The sequence below is a fragment of the Palaemon carinicauda genome, chromosome 17, assembly GCF_036898095.1.
Source record: "Palaemon carinicauda isolate YSFRI2023 chromosome 17, ASM3689809v2, whole genome shotgun sequence".
Lineage (NCBI taxonomy): Eukaryota > Metazoa > Arthropoda > Malacostraca > Decapoda > Palaemonidae > Palaemon > Palaemon carinicauda.
In genome coordinates this window covers 53,013,003-53,025,502 of record NC_090741.1, presented here as the reverse complement: position 1 = coordinate 53,025,502, position 12,500 = coordinate 53,013,003, and the positions used below count along the sequence as shown (strand labels likewise).

General features: G+C 32.2%; 1 protein-coding gene across 1 annotated transcript in view; it reads left to right on the top strand.

The window, feature by feature from the left end:
- Window positions 1-12,500, top strand: part of LOC137656078 (uncharacterized) — a 16,402-nt gene that overhangs the window by 3,431 nt on the left and 471 nt on the right. Inside the window, exons 4-9 of the mRNA XM_068390252.1 lie at window positions 190-386; window positions 2,657-2,752; window positions 3,185-3,260; window positions 6,476-6,672; window positions 8,858-8,986; window positions 11,254-12,500. The exon at window positions 11,254-12,500 is cut by the window's right edge and continues 471 nt beyond it. Coding sequence (XP_068246353.1) covers window positions 190-386; window positions 2,657-2,752; window positions 3,185-3,260; window positions 6,476-6,672; window positions 8,858-8,986; window positions 11,254-11,259 — 701 coding nt within the window. The 3' untranslated portion in view covers window positions 11,260-12,500. The remainder of the gene's footprint in view (window positions 1-189; window positions 387-2,656; window positions 2,753-3,184; window positions 3,261-6,475; window positions 6,673-8,857; window positions 8,987-11,253) is intronic.

Below are 12,500 nucleotides of genomic sequence, written 5' to 3'. Positions count from 1 at the left end.
ACTCAAATTTCAGAATTTTCAAAAATTAAAGAAAAAAAATTCAAATTTCAGATTTTCAAAAATTTAGAAAATTAAAATTAAACTCAAATTTCAAATTTTTAAAAATTTCCATAAATTAAAAAAAATTCAAATTTAAAATTTTCGAAAATTTAAAAAATCTTAAAAGATTTTCCATTTTATAATCCATAGAACCCTCTACGACCCCAACGCCATCACAGGCTCCTGCTGCGGCAGTAGATGTTGAGGGAGAAGCCCCTTGGGTTAACCCGGTCTACGAGCAGCGAAAGTTTGTGGGTGTCAACGCAGATTACCTCCTCAGGGAAGAAGTCAACGTCCCTTCAGGAACCAGAATTACCTGGTACAAAAACAACACTATCATTCACCAGGTCAGTTACAAGTTAAAAACCACCTCTAGTTTCAGGTCATTTACAAGTTAGAAACCACCTCTAGTTTCAGGTCAGTTACAAGTTAAAAACCACCTCTAGTTTCAGGTCAGTTACAAGTTTAAAAACTACCTCTAGTTTCAGGTCAGTTACTAGTTAGAAACCACGTCTAGTTTCAGGTCAGTTACTAGTTAGAAACCACGTCTAGTTTCAGGTCAGTTACTAGTTAGAAACCACCTCTAGTTTCAGGTCAGTTACTAGATAAAAAACCACCTCTAGTTTCAGGTCATTTACAAGTTAGAAACCACCTCTAGTTTCAGGCCAGTTACTAGTTAAAAAACCACCTGTAGTTTCAGGTCAATTACAAGTTAGAAACCACCTGTAGTTTCAGGTCAATTACAAGTTAGAAACCACCTGTAGTTTCAGGTCAGTTACAAGCTTAAAAACCACCTCTAGTTTCAGATCAGTTACAAGTTAAAAACCACATTTAGTTTCAGGTCAGTTACAAGTTTAAAAACTACCTCTAGTTTCAGGTCAGTTACAAGTTAGAAACCACATATAGTTTCAGGTCAGTAACAAGTTAGAAACCACCTCTAGTTTCAGGTCAGTTACAAGTTAGAAACCACCTAATATTTCAGGTCTGTTACAAGTTAAAAACCACCTCTAGTTTCAGGTCAGTTACAAGTTAGAAACCACCTAATATTTCAGGTCTGTTACAAGTTGAAAACCACCTCTAGTTTCAGGCCAGTTATTAGTTAAAAAACCACCTCTAGTTTCAAGTCAGTTACAAGTTAAAAAATACCGCTAATTTCAGGTCAGTTACAAGTTAAAAACCATCTCTAGTTTCAGGTCAGTTACTAGTTAAAAAACACCTTTAGTTTCAGATCAGTTACAAGTTAAAAAACCACATCTAGTTTCAGGCCAGTTACAAGTTAAAAACCACCTCTAGTTTAAGGTCAGTTACAAGTTAAAAAACCACCTCTAGTTTCAGGTCAGTTACAAGTTAAAAACCACCTCTAGTTTCAGGTCAGTTACAAAATAGAAACCACCTCTAGTTTCAGTCCAGTTACAAGTTAAAAATCACCTCTAGTTTCAGGTCAGTTACAAGTTAGAAACCACCTCTAGTTTCAGGTTAGTTACAAGTTAAAAACCACCTCTAGTTTCAGGCCAGTTACTAGTTAAAAAACCACCTCTAGTTTCAAGTCAGTTACAAGTTAAAAAATACCTCTAATTTTAGGTCAGTTACAAGTTAAAAACCACCTCTAGTTTCAGGTCATTTAAAAGTTAGAAACCACCTCTAGTTTCAGGTTATTTAAAAGTTAGAAACCACCTCTAGTTTCAGGCCAGTTACTAGTTAAAAAAACACCTCTAGTTTCAGGTCATTTACAAGTTAGAAACCACCTCTAGTTTCAGGTCAGTTACAAGCTTAAAAACCACCTCTAGTTTCAGGTCATTTAAAAGTTAGAAACCACATCTAGTTTCAGGCCAGTTACTACTTAAAAAACCACCTCTAGTTTCAAATCAGTTACAAGTTAAAAATTACCTCCAATTTCAGGTCAGTTACAAGTTAAAAACGATCTCTAGTTTCAGGTCAGTTACTTGTTAAAAAACACCCTTAGTTTCAGGTCAGTTACAAGTTAAAAACCACCTTCAGTTTCAGGTCAGTTACAAGTTTAAAAACCATCTTTAGTTTCAGGTCATTTACAAGTTAGAAACCACCTCTAGTTTCAGATCAATTACGAGTTAGAAACCACCTCTAGTTTCTAGTCTGCTGGAAGGTTTAAATGTTACTCTTGAATGGCAGAGGCAAGGGACAATGATATTCCCTTATCAAGCTAGAGATTGCTCATATATACTGGACAAGATTGGAATGTTTAATTTGACTTTAGTAGACAATAACAACTTCTTTTGGCAAATACGAAATGTTTAAATATTATTAACCCAAAAGTAATTTGTCACCTTTTTGAAGTAAGCTTGAAGTAATCTGTTACCTTTTGAAGTAATCTTGAAGTAATTTGTTACCTCTTGAAGTAATTTGTTACCTTTTGAAGTAAACTTGAAATAATGTTACCTTTTGAAGTAATCTTGAAGTAATTTATTACCTTTTGAAGTAATCTTGAAGTAATTTATTACCTTTTGAAGTAATCTTGAAGTAATTTGTTACCCTTTGAAGTAATCTTGAAGTAATTAGTTACCTTTTGAAGTAATCTTGAAGTAATCTGTTACCTTTTGAAGTAATCTTGAAGTAATTTCTTACTTTTACTTCTTTTCAGAATGTTAATAACAACTTGGCCACATCGTCGCTTAACTCATCTCGTCTTGTGGTATCAACCATGGTTTATATCGACTGTGCTAAACACAGTGATCGAGTAAGTTATCAAAACTCTTTGATATCAAGCAAAAAAGAAATGTAAGCTTTGATCATATTATTCAGAGTGAATATATACAAGTTCACATATACTCTATCACTGCTATAATGATAACCCTTTTACCCCCAAAGGACGTACTGGTACGTTTCACAAAGCTCATCTCTTTACCCCCATGGACGTACCGGTACGTCCTTGCAAAAAAATGCTATACATTTTTTTTTTCATATTTTTGATAATTTTTTGAGAAAATTCAGGCATTTTCCAAGAGAATGAGACCAACCTGACCTCTCTATGATGAAAATTAAGGCTGTTAGAGCAATTTGAAAAAATATATACTGCAAAATGTGCTTGAAAAAAAATAACCCCCGGGGATTAAGGGCTGGAAAGTTCCAAATAGACTTTCATATGTACATTTTATTCATTTTTCAATAGGGACACTACAGGCTCCAGTTGGATATACCTAATAGGAGTTATAACTGGCATCGTAACTACACCGTCTCTATTGTTGGTAAGTGATTTGATAACTCTCTTGATAATGAAAATTCATTTCTATTTGGAGGAGATTAATAGTTAATAGTCTATCGTTTGGAGACCTTATTGTTGGTAAGTGATTTGATAACTCTCTTGATAATGAAAATTAATTTCTATTTGGAGGAGATTAATAGTTAATAGTCTATCGTTTGGAGACATTATTGTTGGTAAGTGATTTGATTACTCTCTTGATAATGAAAATTAATTTCTATTTGGAGGAGATTAATAGTTGATAGTCTATCGTTTGGAGACATTATTGTTGGTAAGTGATTTGATAACTCTCTTGATATTGAAAATTCATCTCTATTTGGAGGAGATTAATAGTTAATAGTCTATCGTTTGGAGACATTATTGTTGGTAAGTGATTTGATAACTCTCTTGATAATGAAAATTCATTTCTATTTGGAGGAGATTAATAGTTAATAGTCTATCGTTTGGAGACCTTATTGTTGGTAAGTGATTTGATAACTCTCTTGATAATGAAAATTAATTTCTATTTGGAGGAGATTAATAGTTAATAGTCTATCGTTTGGAGACATTATTATTGGTAAGTGATTTGAAAACCCTCATAATATTGAAAATTCATCTCTATTTGGAGGAGATTAATAGTTAATAGTCTATCATTTGGAGACATTATTGTTGGTAAGTGATTTGAAAACTCTCTTGATTATGAAAATTCATTTCTATTTGGAGGAGATTAATAGTTAATAGTCTATCGTTTGGAGACCTTATTGTTGGTAAGTGATTTGATAACTCTCTTAATAATGAAAATTAATTTCTATTTGGAGGAGATTAATAGTTAATAGTCTATCGTTTGGAGACATTATTGTTGGTAAGTGATTTGATTACTCTCTTGATAATGAAAATTCATTTCTATTTGGAGGAGATTAATAGTTGATAGTCTATCGTTTGGAGACATTATTGTTGGTAAGTGATTTGATAACTCTCTTGATATTGAAAATTCATCTCTATTTGGAGGAGATTAATAGTTAATAGTCTATCGTTTGGAGACATTATTGTTGGTAAGTGATTTGATAACTCTCTTGATAATGAAAATTCATTTCTATTTGGAGGAGATTAATAGTTAATAGTCTATCGTTTGGAGACATTATTGTTGGTAAGTGATTTGATAACTCTCTTGATAATGAAAATTCATTTCTATTTGGAGGAGATTATTAGTTAAAAGCCTATCGTTTGGAGACATTATTGTTGGTAAGTGATTTGATAACACTCTTGATAATGAAAATTCATTTCTATTTGGAGGAGATTATTAGTTAAAAGCCTATCGTTTGGAGACATTATTGTTGGTAAGTGATTTGATAACACTCTTGATAATGAAAATTCATTTCTATTTGGAGGAGATTAATAGTTAAAAGCCTATCGTTTGGAGACATTATTATTGGTAAGTGATTTGAAAACCCTCATAATATTGAAAATTCATCTCTATTTGGAGGAGATTAATAGTTAATAGTCTATCATTTGGAGACATTATTGTTGGTAAGTGATTTGAAAACTCTCTTGATGATGAAAATTCATTTCTATTTGGAGGAGATTAATAGTTAATAGTCTATCGTTTGGAGACATTATTGTTGGTAAGTGATTTGATAACTCTCTTGATAATGAAAATTCATTTCTATTTGGAGGAGATTAATAGTTAATAGTCTATCGTTTGGAGACATTATTGTTGGTAAGTGATTTGATAACTCTCTTGATAATGAAAATTCATTTCTATTTGGAGGAGATTAATAGTTAATAGTCTCTATCGTTTGGAGACATTATTGTTGGTAAGTGATTTGATAACTCTCTTGATAATGAAAATTCATTTCTATTTGGAGGAGATTAATAGTTAATAGTCTCTATCGTTTGGAGACATTATTGTTGGTAAGTGATTTGATAACACTCTTGATATTGAAAATTCATCTCTATTTGGAGGAGATTAATAGTTAATAGTCTCTATCGTTTGGAGACATTATTGTTGGTAAGTGATTTGATAAGTCTCTTGATAATGAAAATTAATTTCTATTTGGAGGAGATTAATAGTTAATAGTCTATCGTTTGGAGACATTATTGTTGGTAAGTGATTTGAAAACTCTCTTGATATTGAAAATTCATCTCTATTTGGAGGAGATTATAGTTAATAGTCTCTATCGTTTGGAGACATTATTATTGGTAAGTGATTTGATAACTCTCATGATATTGAAAATTCATTTCTATTTGGAGGAGATTAATAGTTAATAGTCAATAGTTTGGAGACATTATTGTTGTTAAGTGATTTGATAACTCTTGATAATGGAAATTCATTTCTATTTGGAGGAGATTAATAGTTAATAGTCAATAGTTTGGAGACATTATTGTTGGTAAGTGATTTGATAACTCTCTTGATATTGAAAATTCATCTCTATTTGGAGGAGATTAATAGTTAGTAGTCTCTATCGTTTGGAGACATTATTGTTGGTAAGTGATTTGATAACTCTTGATAATGAAAATTCATTTCTATTTGGAGGAGATTAATAGTTAATAGTCTATCGTTTGGAGACATTGTTGGTAAGTGATTTGATAACTCTCTTGATATTGAAAATTCATCTCTATTTGGAGGAGATTAATAGTTGATAGTCTCTATCGTTTGGAGACATTATTGGTGGTAAGTGATTTGAAAACCCTCATAATATTGAAAATTCATCTCTATTTGGAGGAGATTAATAGTTAATAGTTAATTATCGTTTGGAGACATTATTCAATAATGGAACTGAAGAATGAGGCAAGTCGAGTTGTCTCCATGCGATACACACGCAAAGAAATGTTTTTAAATCTTACGATGTAATGCATAACGAAATAGTCCTATTTACGTAATTGTATTTGCAGTTATACCATCTATTTATTATCTCCCTTTTGCATACACTCTAAGGGGCAGAAAATATAATGAAATAGTTGAAGTATGGGAAGATGAAACAGAAAAATCAAAATGAGAACGGCGTGGAAAATTTTGATGACTTTCCAAAATACACTTTTTTCTTCCTAGGAGGTTGGCCTCTAATTCTATATAAAGGAATCAAACTTTTGGCTTCTCTTTTATGTAAGTGAAAGTACATCAAGTATATAAATAAAAATTAAGTTAAAAAAACGTTCATGGATTTATATATATGGAGGATGAAATGACAATGAAATTATGACACGGAAAATCTCTTCTTGTAGGTTGGAGCGGTATTCCTGGTGTATCCTGCAGATATCCAGGTGCTATGTCTTACGTTCCTCGTATTTACCAATATGCTAAACGGGCCTATGTCTCCGTGGGGGAAAGCATTGTCTTGCCCTGTGGCTTCATAGGGCTCCTAACAGACGTGGCTTGGTATGTGAACAACACACGAATCTACTCTGACCAACAATACGAGGTATGTATAAAAGGTTATTGCAAAAGGTATTATTATTATTATTATTATTATTATTATTATTATTATTATTAAAAGCTAAGCTATAACCCTAGTTGGAAAAGCAAGAGAATATAAGCCCAAAGGCTCCAGCAGGGAAAAATAGCCTGATGAGGAAAATTATTATTAAAAGCTAAGCTATAACCATAGTTGGAAAAGCAAGATGATATTAGCCCAAAGGCTCCAGCAGGGAAAAATAGCCTGATGAGGAAAATTATTATTAAAAGCTAAGCTATAACCCTAGTTGGAAAAGCAAGAGGATATAGGCCCAAAGGCCCCCAGCAGGGAAAAATAGCCTGATGAGGAAAGGAAAGAAGGAAATTATTATTATTATTATTATTATTATTATTATTATTATTATTATTAAAAGCTAAGCTATAACCCTAGTTGGAAAAGCAAGAGGATATAAGCCCAGAGGCTCCAACAGGGAAAAATAGCCTGATGAGGAAAGGAAACAAGGAAATTATTATTATTATTATTATTATTAATAAAAGCTAAGCTATAACCCTAGTTGGAAAAGCAAGATGATATAAGCCCAAAGGCCCCCAGCAGGGAAAAATAGCCTGATGAGGAAAGGAAACAAGGAAAAAATAAGCTATAGAAGATGAATTAACAATCATAATAAAATAATAAGAGGGAGAGAAATAGGATAGAACAGTATGCCCAATTGTACCCTCAAGGAAGAGAACTCTAATCCAAGACAGTGGAAGACCAGGGCACAGAGATATAGCACTACCCAAGACCAGAGAACAATAGTTTGATTTTGGAGTGTCCTTCTCCCAGAAGAGTTGCTTACCATAGCTTATTGACTGATGTTAATTTGAACTTGTTAAATCTCTCCTGGGAATGTTCATTGGGGAATGATCTTCCTAATTGGGTAGTTGAATCGTTAAAACTTTAAAAGTTCAAACTTGCAGCAAATGTTTTTTAAGGTTGAACAGGCTGACACAAAGGCTCTTTTTATAGTGTATGAGAAATATCTGTTTTGATGTTGTTACTGTTTTTAAAACATTATATTTAATTGTTCATTATTTCTCATTTCGTTTATTTATTTCCGTGTTTCTTTTCTCCGCAGGACTAATTTTTCCCTGTTTAGAGCCCTTAGGATTATAGTATCTTGCTTTTCAAACTAGGGTTGTAGCTTAGCTAACAACAACAACAACAACAACAACAACAATAATAATAATAATAATAATAATAATAATAATAATAATAATAATAATAATAATAATAATAATAATCTCCTTTTCCAAAGTTTAGAATAACGAGAACATAAAATTAGGATTATAGTATCTTGCTTTTCGAACTAGGGTTGTAGCTTAGCTAACAACAACAACAACAACAACAACAATAATAATAATAATAATAATAATAATAATAATAATAATAATAATAATAATAATAATAATAATAATAATAATAATAATAATAATCTCCCTTTCCAAAGTTTAGAATAACGAGAACATAAAAAATCGTTTTCGAATTGGAACGAAGAGAAAATAATTTTCTTAAGTATAGCCTACAACTGTCTTGATGGCTGCTTTAACAACAACAACAACAACAACAACAACAACAACAACAACAACAACAACAACAATAATAATAATAATAATAATAATAATAATAATAATAATAATAATCTCCTTTTCCAAAGTTTAGAATAACGAGAACATAAAATTAGGATTATAGTATCTTGCTTTTCGAACTATGGGTTGTAGCTTAGCTAACAACAACAACAACAACAACAACAACAACAACAATAATAATAATAATAATAATAATAATAATAATAATAATAATAATAATAATAATAATAATAATAATAATAATAATAATAATCTCCTTTTCCAAAGTTTAGAATAACGAGAACATAAACTTAGGATTATAGTATCTTGCTTTTCGAACTATGGGTTGTAGCTTAGCTAACAACAACAACAACAACAACAACAACAACAACAACAACAATAATAATAATAATAATAATAATAATAATAACAACAATAATAATAATAATAATCTCCTTTTCCAAAATTTAGAATAACGAGAACATAAAAAACTGTTTCCGAATTGAAACGAAGAGAAAATAATTTTCTTAAGTATAGCCTATAACTGTTTTGACGGCAGTTTTAATGACTGTGTTCATTTGCAGACAATGCCAGGTGGCGACCTATTGATTCGACAGACAAGTATGTCGGAACCTACCCATTACTCTTGCTTGGTATGGAGTACATATTATGAAAATCAGCATGATCGTGTAAACACTCTTGTCTACGTACAGGTAAGAACGCAATATTTTCTTCTCAAATACTGCTGTTTACGTACAAAGAAGAACACTAAATTTCTTCTCAAATACAGGTATAAACACAAACTTTTTCTTCTCAAACACTGCTGTTTACGTACAGGTAAGAACGCAATATTTTCTTCTCAAATACTGCTGTTTACGTACAGATAAGAACACAAACTTTTCTTCTCAAATACTGTTGTCTACGTACAGGTAAGAACACTAACTTTTCCTTCTCAAATACTGCTGTTTACGTACAAAGAAAAACACTAAATTTCTTCTCAAATACTGCTGTTTACGTACAGGTAAAAACACAGTCTTTTCTTCTCAAATACTGCTGTTTACGTACAAAGAACACCAAATTTCTTCTGAAACACTGCTGTTTACGTACAGGTAAAAACACAATATTTTCTTCTCAAATACTGCTGTTTACGTACAAAGAACACTGACCTTCCTTCTCAAATACTGCTATTTACGTACAAAGAAGAACATTTACTTTTCTTCTCAAATACTGCTATTTACGTACAGGTAAAAACAACAATATTTTCTTCTCAAATACTGCTGTTTACGTACAATGAACACTAAATTTCTTCTCAAACACTGCTGTTTACGTACAGATAGGAACACAAACTTTTCTTCTCAAATACTGCTGTCTACGTACAGGCAAAACACAATCTTTTTATCTCAAACACTGTTGTTTACGTACAGGTAAAAACGCAATCTTTTCTTCTCAAATACTGCTGTTTACGTACAAAGAACACTGACCTTCCTTCTCAAACACTGATGTTTACGTACAGGTAAGAACACTAACTTTTCCTCTCAAACACTGCTGTTTACGTACAAAGAAGAACACTAAATTTATTCTCAAATACTGCTGTTTATGTACAAAGAAGAACACTAAATTTCTTCTCAAATACAGGTAAAAACACAAACTTTTTCTTCTCAAATACTGCTGTTTACGTACAAAGAAGAACACTAAATTTCTTCTTAAATACTGCTGTTTACGTACAAAGAACACTAAATTTCTTCTCAAATACTGCTGTTTATGTACAGCTAAGAAGATTAACTTTTCTTCTCAAATACTGCTGTTTACGTACAGGCAAGAACACAATATTTTCTTCTCAAATATTGATGTTTACGTACAGGTAAAACACAATATTTTCTTCTCAAATACTGCTGTTTACGTACAAAGAACACTAAATTTCTTCTCAAATACTGCTGTTTATGTACAGGTAAGAACGCAATCTTTTCTTCTTAAGCACTGCTATTTACGTACAGGTAAAAACACAGTCTTTTCTTCTCAAATACTGCTGTTTACGTACAAAGAAGAACACTAAATTTCTTCTCAAATACTGCTGTCTACGTACAGGTAAGAACACAATCTTTTCTTCTCAAATACTGCTGTTTACGTACAAAGAAGAACACTAAATTTCTTCTCAAATACTGATGTTTACGTACAGATAAGAACATTAACTTTTCTTCTCAAATACTGTTCTTTGCGTACAGGTAAGAACACAAACTTTTCTTCTCAAATACTGCTGTCTACGCACAGAGAAGAATATGATATATATATATATATATATATATATATATATATATATATATATATATATATATATATATATATATATATATATATATATATATATATATATATATATATATATATATATATATATATATATATATATATATATATATATATATATATATATATATATATATATCAGATTTATCTTATTTCATTTATTAGTTACCTTTATTCTTTTACCAAAATTTTCTTGAGTTTAAAACACAAATCAAAAGCTAACACATATAATGTCTCACTTATGGCAATAATATCAATGGGTTAAACGAGACCTGCAAGAAAGAACACCTGGAGATAAAAAAAAAAAAAAAAAAAAACTTAAAAAAGATCTGCTAGAATCAGTTTGAAGAATTATAACGTTTTGGCTTGATAACAGTAATAACAGTGATAGTGTTATTGATAGCAGATATGATAATACAGAAAGTATTAAATTTTGGCCTAGGAGAGGCTTCACATAACTCAATGGCTTACAATTCTCAGCTGTAATGGTCAATGAATAGTTACGTTACATATTGCAAACATCTTAATTATTTCATTAAATCATAAAACATTGTTTACTACAATATTTCATTCTGAACTTTGGATTCGTGTTTGTTACTCCAAATGGTTGTAAGTCAAACGTTTGCAAGCCGAGGACCTTCTGTCAGTATAATAATTCTTTTTCTTTCTATTTCAGGAATAAGAATCTACGAAGAATGTTCTCTAGCCTTCTCTCTCTAAAGATGACCGGACCTCCATAAGACGTTTCAAGATTCATTGGATTCTCCACAACAGAACTTTTAATTTATTATTGGATGAGTGACAGTCAGCTCCTGAAGCAGTGACAGCCAACTCCTGAAAGACTCTTCTGCAGTGACAGTCTATCTCAAGTGCTTCTGACCTCAGCAACAAATGACTCTTCTAGAACAGAACTTTTAGTTATTCTTGGATGAGGGACAGTCAACTCCTGAAGTAGTGACAATCAACTCCTGAAAGACTCTTCTGCAGTGACATTCTGTCTCAAGTGCTTCTGACCTCAGCAACAAATGACTCTTCTAGAACAGAACTTTTAGTTATTCTTGGATGAGGGACAGTGAACTCCTGAAGCAGTGACAATCAACTCCTGAAAGACTCTTCTACAGTGACGGTCGGTCTCAAGTGCTTCTGACCTCAGCAACAAATGACCTTTCTAGAACAGAACTTTTAGTTATTCTTGGATGAGGGACAGTCAACTCCTGAAGCAGTGACAATCAACTCCTGAAAGACTCTTCTGCGGTGACAGTCTGTCTCAAGTGCTTCTGACCTCGGCAACAAATGACCCTTCTAAAACAGAACTTTTAGTTATTCTTGGATGAGGGACAGTCAACTCCTGAAGCAGTGACATTCAACTCCTGAAAGACTCTTCTGCAGCGACAGTCTATCTCAAGTGCTTCTGACCTCAGCAACAAATGACTCTTCTAGAACAGAACTTTTAGTTATTCTTGGATGAGGGACAGTCAACTCCTGAAGCAGTGACAGTCAACTCCTGAAAGACTCTTCTGCAGTGACAGTCTGTCTCAAGTGCTTCTGACCTCAGCAACAAATGACTCTTCTAGAACAGAACTTTTAGTTATTCTTGGATGAGGGACAGTCAACTCCTGAAGCAGTGACAATCAACTCCTGAAAGACTCTTCTGCAGTGACAGTCTATCTCAAGTGCTTCTGACCTCAGCAACAAATGACTCTTCTAGAACAGAACTTTTAGTTATTCTTGGATGAGGGACAGTCAACTCCTGAAGCAGTGACAATCAACTCCTGAAAGACTCTTCTGCAGTGACAGTCTATCTCAAGTGCTTCTGACCTCAGCAACAAATGACTCTTCTAGAACAGAACTTTTAGTTATTCTTGGATGAGGGACAGTCAACTCCTGAAGCAGTGACAATCAACTCCTGAAAGACTCTTCTGC